This window comes from Melanerpes formicivorus, unplaced genomic scaffold, assembly GCF_026170545.1.
Source record: "Melanerpes formicivorus ecotype bairdi unplaced genomic scaffold, bMelFor1.0.p_v2 SCAF_3, whole genome shotgun sequence".
NCBI classification, from domain to species: Eukaryota; Metazoa; Chordata; class Aves; order Piciformes; family Picidae; genus Melanerpes; species Melanerpes formicivorus.
In genome coordinates, this window is record NW_027142355.1 from 13,598,630 (window position 1) to 13,614,755 (window position 16,126).

A 16,126-nucleotide genomic window follows, 5' to 3' on the forward strand; every position below is an offset into this window, starting at 1 on the left:
CAGTTACCTTAGCCTGTTTGCAGAAAAGTGCAGCAAAATGCAGAAGCAGCAGAAAATAAGCCAATGACCTACCCCACCCCCTGACCTGTGGCCCCTCCACAGGAAGAGACCAACACCCCAAACATAGAAACTGAAAGCGGCAACCAGAACAGGAAGCCTCCCATGTTACAATCTGAACTTCAACCCCATAATACTTTGGTCCATCCAGCACTTTCATTTTGAAGTGGGCATGACAGCAGCATGCTATTGAATATCAGCAGCAGATTCAACTCAACCCATGACAGAACTGCAAAAGTAAAATATGTTTTTTGAAGATGGTAGCTGAAGATCATGCAAATTTTTATTCTAATGTATTGGCTTCAGCAACCTACTTCTAGGTAATAAGTTGGATAATTAAACCCTTTTTAGAGAAATTTGAGTAGGCAGCCTCATGCAGATGTAGTTTTCTTTGTTTTAGTTGAACTATTTTGGTTAACAGTGACAACATTTCATTGATTTGCTCCATAGCTTGTCACATGGAATTCATGGCATTGCTACTGGGACATCTGCTGTGCACCCTTAAAGCTGGCAGGTTCTGTTGTGGGCATTTATTCTGAAATTATGAAACTGTAGTATGACAACAGTATGAAGAATGAAAATAAACAGAGTTCACAGGTGATGCAATCAAATTGTTGAAAAGCTCCAGCTTCAAGTCCAGTCTCAGATCAACATTTTTCACACAGTTGTGACTTTGTTACATGCCAACAGTGTGAAATAAAGAGTTTCTGCTTTCTGTGCCTTATAATTGTGTTGGATTTAGCTGGAGTAAAATTAATTTTCTTCATATTCGATTGCATGGTCTGTGGTTTGGATTTGTGCTGAAAACAGAGCTGACATTTCAGGGATGTTTTAGTTACTGCTGAGCAGTTCTTACCTGAGTCAAGGCCTTTTCTGGCCCTCATCCTAGCTGTGAGTAGGCTGGGGATGCCCAAGACAGTATGAGGTGACACAACTGGGACATCTGACCTGTACTGACCAAAGGGATGTTCCCTGCCATATGACATCATGCTCAGCGTATCTTCTAAAGGAAGGAGGAGGAAGGAATGGACATTTGGAATGATGACATTTGTCTTCCCAAGAAATCATTACATGTGATGGAACCCTGCTTTCCTGGAGATGGTTGAAAACCTGCCTACAGATAGGAAGTGGTGAATGAATTCCTTGTTTTGGTTTGCTTGTGCATGCAGTTTTTGCTCTACCCATTAAACTATCCTTAACCCAAGAGTTTTCACCCTTACCTTTCTGATTCTCTGCCCCATCCTACTGGGAACAAGTGAGCAAGCAGCTCTATGGGGCTTAGTTGTCAGCTGTTAAACCCCAACAACGGTGAATGAACATTCTAATGATTTCTGTGCTCTTTTTCTTGGAGTCTGTCTAATAAAATTCTTTGTAAGGAGGGTGTATGTGTCCGCGTTCCTATTCCCACTAGTTAGACATATGGAACAGCATATTCGTGACTGCTCCAGATAGGGGGTGCAGAGCTTATGGAATGCTTTGTTTTGTTTGGGGGTGATTTTTTTTTTTTGTCTTTAAACATGATGGTGTGCTGAAGAAATTAATCTGTGAGCTGACAGTGAGACACTTATAAATCTAAAACCAAGTTTTGTCTTTGAGTCTAACATTGTTATTCTTAAGCAGTCTGCTGTTGAGTGATTGTGGAGTTGGAACAGAATGGGTTTGTGCTCCATTATATGCCTGCATTGCAGTGCTTCAAAGTAAAGGCATAAAACTTGCAATGACAAGCTTGGGTTTTGTTTGATTTGCCTTGAAGGCTTTGTACAAGTAAAGACAACGAGAAAGATCTAAAAATTGACCTTTCCATTATTTGGGTGTTTCCTTGCAGTGTTGGAGACACAGCCATAACAGTGCTATGCTCATGTAGGAGAACTGAAAAATTCTGTTGAGCGGTATAGTTCATTGTCCAAACTGAGTGAAATACTAAATGTCATTTGAGAGGAGAAAGAAAACTGTAGTTAAAAAAACCACCAAACAACCTTTAATATGTGTTTTTAGCAGTAGAAGTAAGACAAACCTTCAAATATTTTGTCTTGAAAGTGTCAGAAGTACATTTGGAAAAAAGAAAAAACCCAGGCCAATAAGGAAGAAGTGGTAAAACTATTTCTTTTACAATTCTTTGTGATATTAGAAACAAAAATGTTCAGTGTGATTTGGAGTAAGAAGTAACAACAAACTTACAATGAACTCATGCTCTAACCTATAATTCTGGGGTTTTGAGAAAAATTAGGCATCCCTTTCACACTTCTTTTGAGTTTTGTTCTGATGTATGTGTGTGCTTTACTTAGTGATAGGAATAATTATCCCATATGGAATGTGTAGACCTTTTCACAGACTTTAATTATTACAAAAAAGGAAACTTTTGGTAGCTTCACCTTTGGTAATGCCTTAAGCTGATTTATCTTGTAATTTAAACAACGATCATATGGAATTTATGTCATTATATGTGCTTTGTTTACTATGGAATTACAGATTTTGCATGGAGTTTGGTCTTTCAAATGGTACATTACCCAAAGCAAAGGGCTGGTTAGCTGTCCCATCAATACTTAAAAAAAAAAAAAAAAAACAGAAAAAACCTGTTCTTGTTGAATCCAGCATAACAGTGTGTGTTTACATGACCAGTTTCTATGTAATACACTCACTGTGCACCTTTACATGCTTCCCTTATACTGAATGTGAGCTTTCTTAAATTGTGGAGAAAAGTGTCTTGCAAGCTTTTGGGGAGGTACAAACCTCAGGTGTGTTTTAACAAGATTACTGACAGTAACAGCTTTGAAGCTGGCTTTGATGTAACCAGGGCTTGGGAAAGCCACTCCACTCATGATGAATGTGATGCCTGGATAATGGACATTGTCAGTGCCTTCCTTCTTGAGTCTGGATATCTTTTACTTGACCTATATGATTATGGCCTTTAGAACTTAAGGAAAATAGAAGCAGGTACCTCCGCTTCTGTAGTGGCAGGCATCTTTTTGCTATCGGGCATGGACAAAGTGAGAGAGTAAAAACTGACCCAAAGTATTGGTGCTCAGTGTTGCTTCTAAAATCCCAGTTAGTGTCATTCCTAGCTAACCAAAGTGAAGTCATCAGGGGAATAGAAGAGCTGGCCATTAAGATTACTTTATGGGGAGAACAGTTTTGTCAACTGAAAATTGAAGGTGGCTAGAAAAGAGAAATACTCTAAATACTGCTTAGAATGTGAATGGATAAAAACAGTCCAGGAGACCTGGGGGTTAGTTTAAGTGTACAAATATGATTTGTTTTGTGCTTTGAGATCTTACTGAAGTTTTTTTTAATGTAGGTTACACACTACAAGCAATATCCACCTAATACAAGCAAAGTATATTCCTACTTTGAATGTCGTGAAAAGAAGACTGAAAATTCCAAATTAAGGAAAGTGAAATATGAAGAAACTGTTTTTTACGGCTTGCAGTACATACTGAATAAATATTTAAAAGGTAATTGTCTCAGTTTCCAGTAAAATTTACCTGTAAATAAATATCTTAAGACTCCAGGCTTGAGAAAAAAATCAGTTGAAACAATTACAGGTTATCTTGGTACAGTGTAGGTAGTAACACACATAAGATCTTATTGATGTAATTCTGAAAACAAGATGTGCACCCTTGTAAAATGGTATTGACTTCACAATTCAGATATATCTATGCTATGTTTATTTATGCCAGTGGTTTATTAAAAATGAAGAGGTGTTCATATGGCCAACTTGCACAGTCATCACATTCCTCTGGGAACACTGCTACGAAAACTCTTAGCAGGTTTTTGACTGTCATAAAGAATCAATAATCTCAAGCTGTTACCAGGTCACCTTCAAAATACGAGTGTATTTTAGCCTGTTGGTTTCTTGAGCAGCTTAATCTGTATGAAAAAATTTGAAAGTAAAATTTTGTTTTAAGGTGGCTAGTTTACTGCATTTGACATGTCCTCTGTCTTTGCTGAAAAGAGACTTTTCTGTCTGAACCATTTTGTTGTTTATTTTATGAAGTGGTGAATAATTATAAGCTTTCATCTGTTTCTGAAACTACAGGTAAAGTGGTGACCAAAGAGAAAATCAAGGAAGCCAAAGAAGTATATAGGGAGCATTTTCAAGATGATGTCTTCAACGAAAAGGGATGGAACTACATTCTGGAGGTAAAAACCTATGAAAATACTGTGAGATTATTATGAAGGATTTATGAATCAAGTACAGAATAAATACAGCAGTCTTTCCTTTTAACCATGATAGTAAAGACTGGATAAATTTAGCTTTTTATGTTTAGTGTACTTGGAGTAGCAGCTGTCAAAGAATAATAATATAATTGTAATTCCTTAGAGAAAAGTAATTTTTCATCCTTTCATATGCCAAATACAGCTTTGCAGGTAGTAAGCATTCATGGCTGCCATCAGCCAGCTAGTGTAAGTGGGGGCTTGTTGGCAGGGTTCCACATGGTGCTTAGTGGTTGCTTGCATCATTTACATTGCATTCTCTAACAAATCATAACCATTTTTATTCTAATGCAGAAAGGATTACAACTTCTTGCATGTGTAAATGGGTCCAGAAGATAGTTGTTTTGTTCAATTGGTTCCTAAACTTTTCAGAAATAGTTAAGCTGGACTTTATTATGAAATACAAGGCTTGAACGCTTCTGACATGCAAATCCTTACAAAATTAGTCTTGCACAATTATCATATTTCCCTTTTGTTTAAAAAGGTGTCAGTCTTCAAGTAATTGCAAACATCTCTTCTGAATAATCTGGAGGTTGAGACCAAGAGCATTCTTTAGAGCTGTTCTAATCCATGCTGATTAATTAAATGCTAATTTCATTTTGGGCTCTAGTGAACAGATTTTTTTTTTTTTTTTTTTTTGCATTTGAAAACACAATTTTTGCTTCTTTGCATTTATTTTTCCATGGATATCCTGACTGTATATATGTTACGGTGGCAACTGCCACAAGTTTCTGCTAAGTGTTGCAAATGGCAGCAGGGTTGATAAATTCACTGTTTCCCAAGAGGCAGTTGTGTGGAAGTTTGCAGAGGACTTGCAGCCACTGCAGATAACTACAGATGTGAATTCAATCCATATTTCCTTTAGGCTGTGTTATACATGATGAACTGCTCTCACCTGTATTTAAAATAATCTTGATCCCTCTTTGGCTAAACTGAACTAACACACATTGAATACTGCATGCCTGTCCACACTGACAGGTTTAACTAATCCCATTCAACTTTTGGTTTAGTCAGGTTTAGTTGTTTAGGTGGGTTGGATTGGTTGATGGGTTGGACGCGATGATCCTGAAGGTCTCTTCCAACCTGGTTTATTCTATGTATTCTAAGAAGCCTTACTGTATGCATGGTGTATTCCTTATTAGATTGTCATGTTAAAATTACTCGTATATCTATAAATACAACTTCCATTTCTTGATCTTGGATGCTGATGGCTCTCAGGCTAGAAGTGCTTGTACTCACTGGGACTTTGCATGTTCTTATGCACACAGAGACCAGGCTTCTCCTCACTGAATTCCTGTAGATTTTCTGATACCTACCACTCTTTACTCTCTGTATGTGTAGTATTAGGTAAAGTGGAGGGAGCAATGGCTGCATGCGTGAAGTGCCAAACGAATTGGAGATGTACACACATGAATCTGTACTCAGCATAGGTGAATGAGTGACAGGGCAAAGGGGTAGAAGAGGGGAATGGGCTGCCTGGAGAACAAGGGGGTGGTGTAAAGGCTGGAAGTTGGTTGGAGTTGATAGAGAAGTAAGCCCTGAATTTAGAGAGTTGATTCTACCTACAGATTTTGAACATGACTAATGGAGTGCTGTGGCATGTCATACTGCCTTTTTTCTGTGGACAAAATCAACACCTGTAGCAACTTTGAAATCTGTTTTGTTTGTGGTTTGTGGTAGTGTTTTGGTTTTTGTTTTTACTTAGCTGTACTTTAGTCATTGAATCATTAATGAATTATTTTGAGTGCTTTTGAAGGCTTCATTGTCCTTGTTAATCCAGAATAGTTCTCTCTAGCAACTGAACTCTATATAAACAGAGTTCGCTTCAACATATTACACTTTCGAAGAAACTTTCGAACTGTAGTGTAAAAAGAACTTCTGATGTGTTTTGGGCATGGGAGAATACATTTTGATGCTACTTATGACTCTGTACTCTCTCTGAATTGATGCAACTTTTGTTGCCTTTAAAGAATACCTCATGAGAAGCTTTCTGTTGAAAAATATTAAAGTGTAAAATATTTTAGGTATTTAGCTTGCAGAGCTCTTTCAGAAAGTTGTAACTGCTCTTTAGAAGTGCTGTTTGCAACTTACTCTTTTTCAGAGGCTGTATTTCACAGAATGCTTAGTCCTTCAGAGATGGAAGACTAAATTTCTCAAAAGAATGACACTTCAAGGTTAGATACAATGTTTAGTGGATGGAGATGATAAAATCCTCTGAAAACAGATATTAAATGGATCCTACTCCAATAAATGACCAAAGCACACATCTATACTAAGCAAAACTAGAGACTTCTTTTGAAGGCCTTGATAATAGCTAAATGATTTTTAGCTTGCTTCATGTGAAAGCACTGAAGAAAATCAAGGAACAAATATTTCTAGTTCCATGGGTGAAACTTACATATTATTATAGAAGATTTAAACCTTCCTGACTCAGTTTGCACAAGGAATGCAACTGATAACCATTATTTGGTTTGGTAAAGAAGCTGAGGTTGAGGTTATAGGATTTTCCTCTTTTTTTTTTCTTTTTAATTTTTTTTTGTTAAATAAATGCAACTTTTTTAATTTGGGCTGGTATGTGTGCAAACAAACCAAATTATTTTTAGGATTGAAAGAAATTTAGAAGAAGAAAGCTTTATCAATAAACTCATAGCTTGACTTATATCCCTTGCAGTCAAATAAAAGAGAGGTAGGTCCTAATTTTTCCTGTTTAACAGTATTACTGTTTCTTACACAGAAATATGATGGCCATCTTCCTATAGAAATAAAGGCTGTTCCTGAGGGCTCTGTAATTCCCAGAGGAAATGTTCTTTTCACAGTAGAAAACACAGATCCAGAGTGCTACTGGCTCACAAATTGGATTGAGGTCAGTTTGGGAAAGTTAACATGTTTTTTCTAAGTAAATATTAATGCACTTAAAGAATGAATCCCTCATTGGTTTAAGGGGAATCTCCAATAGCTTTCATCTTCTCCTTTAAGTAAGCCTGGGTTTTAGTCGTGTTACACAGATCTTTTCTCCCTACCTGGCAAGAGACTGTCATAGCTTTAAGGAAATTCCAGTCAGTACTTTTATCCACCATGAAAGGGAGATGGGGGGGGGGGATTGCGTGTCTGTAGCTTGGGAGTGATAACTCCTGAGATGGTCCATACCTGGCCTAACTTCTAAAAGTATTGTGAAAGCTAATTGCTTTAGCCCTAAAGCAAACTGTGTGGAGGCATCACTACTTTCTGAATGGGAAATGGAAATAAGTCCTTTGTGTGTCTGATTAAATGTCAGGTGGGCATATTTAAGTCTCAAGCAAACATACACTTACTAATGTGATGGATTTTGCTTTAGACTATTCTCGTCCAGTCGTGGTATCCAATCACAGTGGCTACAAACTCAAGAGAGCAGAAAAAGATTTTGGCCAAGTATTTGCTAGAGACATCTGGCAGCTTAGAAGGACTGGAGTATAAACTGCATGACTTTGGCTACAGAGGAGTTTCTTCACAAGAGGTAGTACTTCTTGTCTAATAATTTGAGAACAGTAATTGTTTTTAATTAGACACGGTTGTAGCATGTGTCTGTTAAAAACTGTGAATGCAGAGAGTACTGTGTTTGGACTGATTGATGGTGGAGGGGGAAGAGATGAGGTGGGGCTGTCTGACCTCTTGAGAACTAGACCAGGAGATCTTTTTTCGGTATGGAAGCTCACTTTCCTGTGGAAATGCACTGAGAGGGCATTGGTGTAACAGGAACTGAGTCAGAGTTTTACTGTTACAAACTAGTGCTAGACAGTGACAATTTAGGCTTCTATATTTGGTGTGGCAACTGAAAGTTGCATCTTTTTCAGACGGCAGGAATAGGAGCTTCAGCTCATTTGGTAAACTTCAAAGGAACCGACACTGTAGCAGGAATTGCATTAATTAAAAAGTACTATGGTACAAAAGATCCAGTTCCAGGATACTCTGTTCCAGCAGCTGAGCACAGGTAAGATACTGGGCTATTAAAGCCTTTTAAAAAACAGCATAGCAAAACTATGTTTTTTTCTTATCCACCTTTGTATCCAGAAATATTAAGCTATTTAACTTAGATCATACAGTACTAGACATGACTAATCCAGCTGCTGAGGCTCAAGTTCTGTACTGATTTGAGATGAAGAGCTCTCTCTCGCTCCTTTATTTTGCTTTTGTTTTGTTTTTTTCTACAAATCCTGTATAAGGTCAGGAGTTAATGCAAGTCCTTGGATTTCACTTGCATGTCTGCATACTGAAATGAGTAAAGTATAAAGGAGGGGATGGGGTGGTTTGTTTTTGTTTTATTTTGGTTTTGGGTGTTTTTTTTACTTATATAGTACAAAACCTAGTCCTTTTAAATAGAGAATATTTTCACTTTGATTTTGCAAAATGAGATAATGGAAAGGTTTACATGAGTAGCTCTCCTAGTGTAGTAATCATCTGTAAAGGAACACTGCTTTATATAACTTTGTGGACCGTTGCTGTAGTACTATTCTAGAACTCCTGCTTGATCAGTAGAAGTCACAAATTTCATCTGAAATGTTTTCTTTTATCTTAGCTTAATACTGCAGTAAAATCCAAAAATGATGGCCTGAGCAACTGTAACGTTATTTGTAATGAAAGCAAACCCATGGAGTGAAGAGAGTAAGCGTTTTTGCACAGCATATCCAAGTGGTGGTATGAAGCAGACACCCTTAAACTGCCCTAATTTAAGCTTGTATTGGCAAATGCTGACTGCAGGCAGCCTTTCCAAATTAATACACAAAGAGGTGTGTCTCTGGAAAGAGATTCAACATTTTCCATAATTGTTCTACTGTTCCACAACCTCCAGTGTGAGGCTGTGTTGTGAGGGGTTCTTGCCTCTGGCATGCCAGCAGGATTGCTCTTCTGGACTGGCCTAACGTTTTTGAAAGAAATTTTGTTGTCTCTTCACTGCTGTGATCTGGGGCTTGTCCACACAGTAGTTAATGCTAGCATTCAGTAGCTCTGTCTCATGCTGTTGCCTGTACCCTTGTACCAAGGGTAATGCCCTGAGGCTCCTCTACAAGAATGTTTGTATGAGTGAGCACGATGGTTTTAAATCACTATTAGAAGAAAACACTATTTATTTTCTTTTTAAAGATATTTTTTTCTGACATATGCTGCTAGTTCTACTACTTCCCATTTTGTAATCTGAAGTTGCCAGAGCAGATGTTCTGTTCTTGGAGCTTTACTTCCCCAGCTGTCTGATTTGCAGATTTAAGAGAGAAGCTCTTCCAAATATGTTCAGTTTTTTTTAATGCTTTTAAAGAAAATCACATTTACACGTGAAAAGTTTAATGTGTCAAGTGTTTGTCCTAGCTGCCACAGTTAAATCCAGGGTGCTGTTTGTTTAGCATGTTTACTATCCATGCAACAGCTGATAAATACATAGTTCATGCTGTCTTGTAATCATTGCCTGTTGTTATCTTGAACTGTTGCTGGTAGGAAATACAGAATGTGTGAATTAATATATAAACGCTGTTGTAATAGCGATTTTTTTCAATTGACTTTACAGTACCATAACAGCCTGGGGTAAAGATCATGAAAAAGATGCTTTTGAACACATAGTGATGCAGTTTTCTTCAGTGCCTGTATCTGTGGTTAGTGACAGCTACGACATTTACAATGCTTGTGAAAAAATATGGGGTGATGACTTAAGGCATATAATTGAAGGCCGAAGTCCAGAGGCACCACTTATTATTCGACCAGATTCTGGGAACCCCCTTGACACTGTTTTAAAGGTAATCCTTTCCTTAAGTCATTTGTATAAAAGATTGGGAAGGGCAAATGTTTGGTTTGTAATGACCAGCTAGCTTACATAGAAAACTTAATGCTATAAATTGGTATGCTTAGTGTATAGTTCAGGATGGATAATTTGGTGCTATGAAAAATGTAAACATTTACTTCAGCTCAGTATCAACATGGAAACTCTTTTGCAGTCTAAATAGTTTAACCTTTTCTATCAAACCTATTCTTACCCACTGTTCCCAGTACCAGGCTGTTAAGACTTCTTACCATGAAGTTTAGATATGTTGGCATCTTGTATGAATATAATTAATTGTTTTTATGCTAGTGGACTTCCCCCTGCATTTAAGTCAGTGGTGCATGACCTCCATGTGGAAAAATGCTCCTTGCCTTGTAGCTTTTTAGAGAGCATGATTGTTACAGTTCTATAATCAAAGCTGTTGATACCTTTGAATTTGAATAGCTGTCACAACTCTATTAATGGGAAAGTAGGGGAGATTTTAGTTGTGTTGGTACTCTATCAAATAGATCCATACACTTCCTCCCCTGCCCCAGGACAACTGATGTATCACAAACAGTAACTGAATAATTTTTGGAGAGCTGATAAATAAAACTCCTAACTGAAATGTTTCATTTTAATTATTGGTGGCCAACAAAATTGCAGAAAACTGAAGGCCTCATCCACCATCCTTAGGGTGGTCAAAAGAAAAGCAGAATCTTCAGATGACACATTTAATAGCAAAAACTTGCAGCAGTCAAAGGGAAAGGAGGGAAGTGTGGTTCTGATTAACTCTTGGGTGCAAGTTTGTAAAGCCATATAGTCTGTAACTGTTTTAATGTCTTCCACTATCATGGCTGGCATGTTTTTTGTTTGTGTTTCTGTGTGGATCGATTTAGAATAGGATATGTGGGTATACTTATGTTGGGTTTTGGGTTTTTTGTGGTTTTTTTGAGAGAGCATGACTCAAATGTGGAAAATTTGTTTATCGGAATGGCAGGATTTTTTTTTACCTGTCTCCCTTCTCTTTTCAATAGGTCTTGGAGATCTTAGGGAAGAAGTTTCCCATTACAGAGAACTCAAAAGGCTACAAGTTGCTGCCACCATATCTCAGAGTTATTCAAGGGGATGGTGTGGATATCAACACATTGCAAGAGGTAGGAAATCCTGTTCATGTGTCAGGCTGGCACTGGCAATGTTGATATGTAATCTGGACTCTGACTGGTCAGACGTTGCTGCAGAAACTTGCTGACCCTACCCTGCCCTTCATTCCAGACACTGGCAGGATATCCTAATGTGTAAAACAAATTCATTAGAACTTCACAGGAAGTTATTAAGATGCATGGAAAAAAAAAAGGCATTTCCTAATCCCCCTGTTGTCACCCTTCTCCTCACACTGTCTGTTCTTTTCTTTGCTCTAATCCTGCTTGTCAAGTCTAATTCAGATCAAAATCTGGCAGTATTTGGTCCTTTCATTGATATCTAAATAACACTGCGTGGTTGTGGTGCTATAGCAATAGTAGTAATTAGCTGGCTTGGCTCATTTGTTGAGTACTATCTGAAGTGTGCTTGCACTCAAATATTGAAGGTGTAGTTTTTAAGTAGACTTTAAAAACAATGGTGAGGGAAATGAACACATTGATTTGTAGGACTGTAACCTGAGTCAAAATTACAATTCCATCAAGACAAAAACTGGTGGTTTAGTAGATGCTGCGTGCTTTAAACTCGTTATAAATTCACCATTATTGACTAGATAGAGATATGAACTACAGTTGATAAGGGGCATGTAAAAGGAGGAGGGCTTGACTTTATCAGGTTTGTCCTGGATCATTCATCCTCAGCTGTATTAAATTTCAAAATCAGAAATGACCTATGATTATTTTTACTTGATTTTATTGATGCTTGTCTTGGCTTTCTAGATTAGCATATCCTTAGATTATTCTTAACAAAGTTGACTTTTGCTGCTTCTCAAAACTAGGAGTGGGAGACATCAGGTGCTTTGTTGTTAGTTAATGTAGTCTGAAACTGTCTGCATATCAGTCAGTAGTGGAGTCCCCCAGGGATCAGTGTTGGGCCCCATCCTCTTTAACATCTTTATTGATGATCTGGATGAGGGCATTGAGTCCATCATCAGTAAATTTGCAGACGACACCAAGCTGGGGGCAGGAGTTGATCTGCTGGAGGGTAGAGAGGCTCTGCAGAGAGACCTCGACAGGCTGGACAGATGGGCAGAGTCCAACAGAATGAGATTTAACACATCCAAGTGCCGGGTTCTGCACATCGGCCACAACAACCCCATGCAGTGCTACAGGCTGGGGTCAGAGTGGCTGGAGAGCAGCCAGGCAGAGAGGGACCTGGGGGTACTGGTTGATGGTAGGCTGAACATGAGCCTGCAGTGTGCCCAGGCAGCCAGGAGGGCCAATGGCATCCTGGCCTGCATCAGGAACAGTGTGGCCAGCAGGAGCAGGGAGGTCATTCTGCCCCTGTACACTGCACTGGTTAGGCCACACCTCGAGTACTGTGTCCAGTTCTGGGCCCCTCAGTTTAGGAAGGATGTTGACTTGCTGGAGCGTGTCCAGAGAAGGGCAACGAAGTTGGTGAGGGGCTTGGAACACAAGCCCTATGAGGAGAGGCTAAGGGAGCTGGGGCTGCTTAGCCTGGAGAAGAGGAGACTCAGGAGTGACCTTATTGCTCTCTACAACTACCTGAAGGAGGGTTGTAGACAGGCAGAGGTTGGTCTCTTCTCCCAGGCAGCCAGCACCAGAACAAGAGGACACAGTCTCAGGCTGCACCAGGGGAGGTTCAGGCTGGAGGTCAGGAGGAAGTTTTACACAGAGAGAGTGATTGCCCATTGGAATGGGCTGCCCGGGGAGGTGGTGGAATTGCCATCACTGGAGGTGTTCAGGAGGAGACTTGACAGGGTGCTTGGTTGCATGGGTTAGTTGATTAGGTGGTGTTGGGTGGTAGGTTGGACTCGATGATCTCAAAGGTCTCTTCCAACCTGGTTTATTCTATTCTAACATGGACACAATGGTGGACCTCAATGACAACTCAAATTTGCCACTCAGATCCTTAGTTAATAGGTCATTACCTTATATGCTAACTGTAGTCTCACTGTGAACTACAGTTCTGTTCCTGCTCTAATAACCTTTAAAACATTTTTTTATTTTTTTTGTCCCATGTGAGTTTTTGAGAGTATGGAGCTGTGTTAATGTGCTTGATAGAACATAAGCATGAACAGTTAATAACTGGAAACAAAGCCTTATTAAATACTAGGGAAAGAGACTTTTTTTATGTTGTAATTTACTTTTTTTTGGTAAATTTTTTTCCTTAATTTGTTTCTCTTTTTTTTAATGAACTTCTGCGTGTTCTCCATATCTGTTTAACAGAACCAATGTCTGTATTAGGCAAAATATATTGTGGTTGAGATTTTTAATGAGTCATGATAGGAAAGAACCTGGATTGTTTGTTCTCTCTTTTAAGAAACTTGAAGGTTGCTTTCTGTAAGTTATACTGGACCAAAGCCAAGGATGCTCATACAGCATCAGCTGTAACCAAAAGGTTAAAACTAGTATTTAAAATCTTTACATCACTGCCCTCCACATTCTAAATAGAGCAGGAAAATAATTCCAGCTGCTAATTGTAGAGGGTAAGAGGCAGAATAAGCAATTCTTTGCTCTGATGATCAGCCTGTTTGATGAAGAAAATATAAACTGTAACTGATTGTGGGGAAAAGTTTACCTGTAATATGTAGTAGAGTTTAAGATCCAATTCCACAAAGTGTACAGAGCCAACATAACTCACTGCTGCCTAGGGACTGCTGCTTATCTCTTCCTGAATCTGTAGCCTTGCTCTGCACCTCATGTCAACTTTGGTCATTGAACCACTGGTCATTAAATTAATTTAGCCGCCACATGTAGCAGCGAATGTCTCAGCCAGAATTATTCAATTTTGTGGTTTAGTTAATTAAATTTCTCCCCAAAAAGAGGCCAGTATTCATCAGAACAATTTCTAAAGAATTAAAAAAATGTTGTTCTGTGTTGGGAAAGGCAGGCAGGAAGGAGAGAAACACTTCATCGTTTCACAGCAGCAGGTTATGTTGGAGCAAAGCCTTCACGATCTTATTTTAGTCGTGTTCAAATTTTACAGATCTTGTTATCTTGTGTCAGCAAAAACCAAGGTTACTGTGCTGACTTTTGGAAGACTGGGTAATATTTAAAAACAAACTAAAACATGAATGAAAAACCTCCTGCCCTGAAAGCACCTCAATCCTGAAGTATAATTCATGCTTTTCATGTTTGCGTGAACAAATGTAACTGTGGTGTTGTGGCCATCCTACCCCCATCCCCTCCCCCCTGTACAGCCTATGCAAGTGATTATTCTAATTAGGCCATATCAGATTCTAGGCATGATTTATTTTTATGGATCAGATGAAAGGTAATGGGTACAATAGGGAAATCCAGAATAAGTAATAACCAATTTCTGCCACTTAACTAGCCAAACTAGCTGAAACAACATTGCAGAAAACACCTCAGAGTATAAACTGGATTTTAAAATTCTTTGTTTTAATAGGGGATGCTGGTAGAACAGGTAAGGAATTTTTTTTTCTGATTTTCTTCTAGCATTTTCACGTTATAAAATCATTCCAATCTGCTAACTCCACAATATACTACACTTTCAAAGGATTTTCTTTGAACATTCAATTTCCAGATGTCATTTTATACGAAGAAAATCCTCTAATCTGGAGTCACAGTTGATATATTAATCATGCTCATAATGGTCAGAGGAGGCTGGTCAAAACCTTGACACGTGAACTGTTTTCCTTGTTTAAACTTGAAAGTGTGAGACAAAAAACATTCCTCTGTGTTGTTTTCCTGTGGGGGAGGCTTCAGTTGTCTCAGATCTCTCCCCCCCCTCCCCTTTTCTCTTTCCCTTTTACTGTTGCTATTTGCCATCTCTTCCCCATACTTAAGGAAGCTGTTATCTGGGCCTCTGTGGGTCACTGGTAGAGTCAGAGCTGTCTTTCAACTTAGATTCTATTTCCTTTTAACTTCTCACCAACCAAAGATCAGTCCAAGTAAGCAAATCCCTTGGGTGAGAGTGAAAAGGTGGAAGCCAGTTCTTCACCCAAGGTAAGTGAGGAGTGTGTGTGACACCAGATGAACAAACCATCCGTAAATGAGAGCAGAAAATCTAGCTGGAAGGGAGTTCATGTTTCTCTCACCCAGGAAAGAAGGTTAAGCATCCATGGCCAAGCTACACTATATTTGTATTAACATCTGTTCCCTTACAAGTATCAGTCAACATGAAGTCTAAGCATCATCTGCTTTGTTTATAACAAGTAATTTATGCTACATCTGTGGACTTGTTCAGGCAAGTTCAGTGTCAGACCTGATCCATAAAACTAGATAAAGGAAGGAGCAGAATACATTGGGTCAGGCATAGCCAACAGTTCACATAGCTTCAGGCTTGGTCAATGTCTGGACAGAACTTGATCAGGGTCTGGGTGGAGTTTACCTGCTTTTGCCTTTCAAAAGGCAGTGTACATAAGCAGAGTCCATATCCAGTCCCAGTCAAGTTTGATTTCTTTTGGTACTATTGAGCCTTATGCTGAAGGAGAGGGTATACAAAATCCCTTTTCTTACCCTTCCTTTGTTGTCTTCAGTTACTCTGATGTGCTTAGGAGAGAACTTAATTAATTTCAATCCTTTATTCTTCCTGAGGATTCCTTTTAAGTGCTCCCAGGAGAAACCTAATTACCTGAAAATATGCATTCCTTTTTTGCATGGTCACTGCCTGAAAGGATATGATGACTATTGCTGAAATTCACAAGATTGTCACATATTGAGGCATTTCTTCACGATACAAAGCACCGTGGCCTTAAGAGAAGGTTGTGGCGATAGGTTCTGAGATTCACTTTGCTTGGCTTCTTAGATGAGGCTGAACTGGTGCCATCAGAATGCTAGAAACTCACTGATGAGATCTCTGCTGGGGAAATCTGCTAAAAACATAGTGGGGAGGTGTTCAGTGTATAACCTCAGAAGGTTATAGAGCTCTTCAGTCCGCCCCTCCTGTTGATTGGCCTCTGTCAGGCAT

General features: G+C 38.9%; 1 protein-coding gene across 1 annotated transcript in view; it reads left to right on the plus strand.

Annotated features, from left to right (window-relative positions):
* NAMPT (nicotinamide phosphoribosyltransferase) overlaps positions 1-16,126 on the plus strand; it is a 28,643-nt gene that overhangs the window by 6,391 nt on the left and 6,126 nt on the right. Inside the window, exons 2-8 of the mRNA XM_068167027.1 lie at positions 3,353-3,509; positions 4,094-4,197; positions 7,007-7,135; positions 7,607-7,765; positions 8,103-8,239; positions 9,803-10,028; positions 11,068-11,187. Of these exons, the coding sequence (XP_068023128.1) occupies positions 3,353-3,509; positions 4,094-4,197; positions 7,007-7,135; positions 7,607-7,765; positions 8,103-8,239; positions 9,803-10,028; positions 11,068-11,187 (1,032 nt within the window). The remainder of the gene's footprint in view (positions 1-3,352; positions 3,510-4,093; positions 4,198-7,006; positions 7,136-7,606; positions 7,766-8,102; positions 8,240-9,802; positions 10,029-11,067; positions 11,188-16,126) is intronic.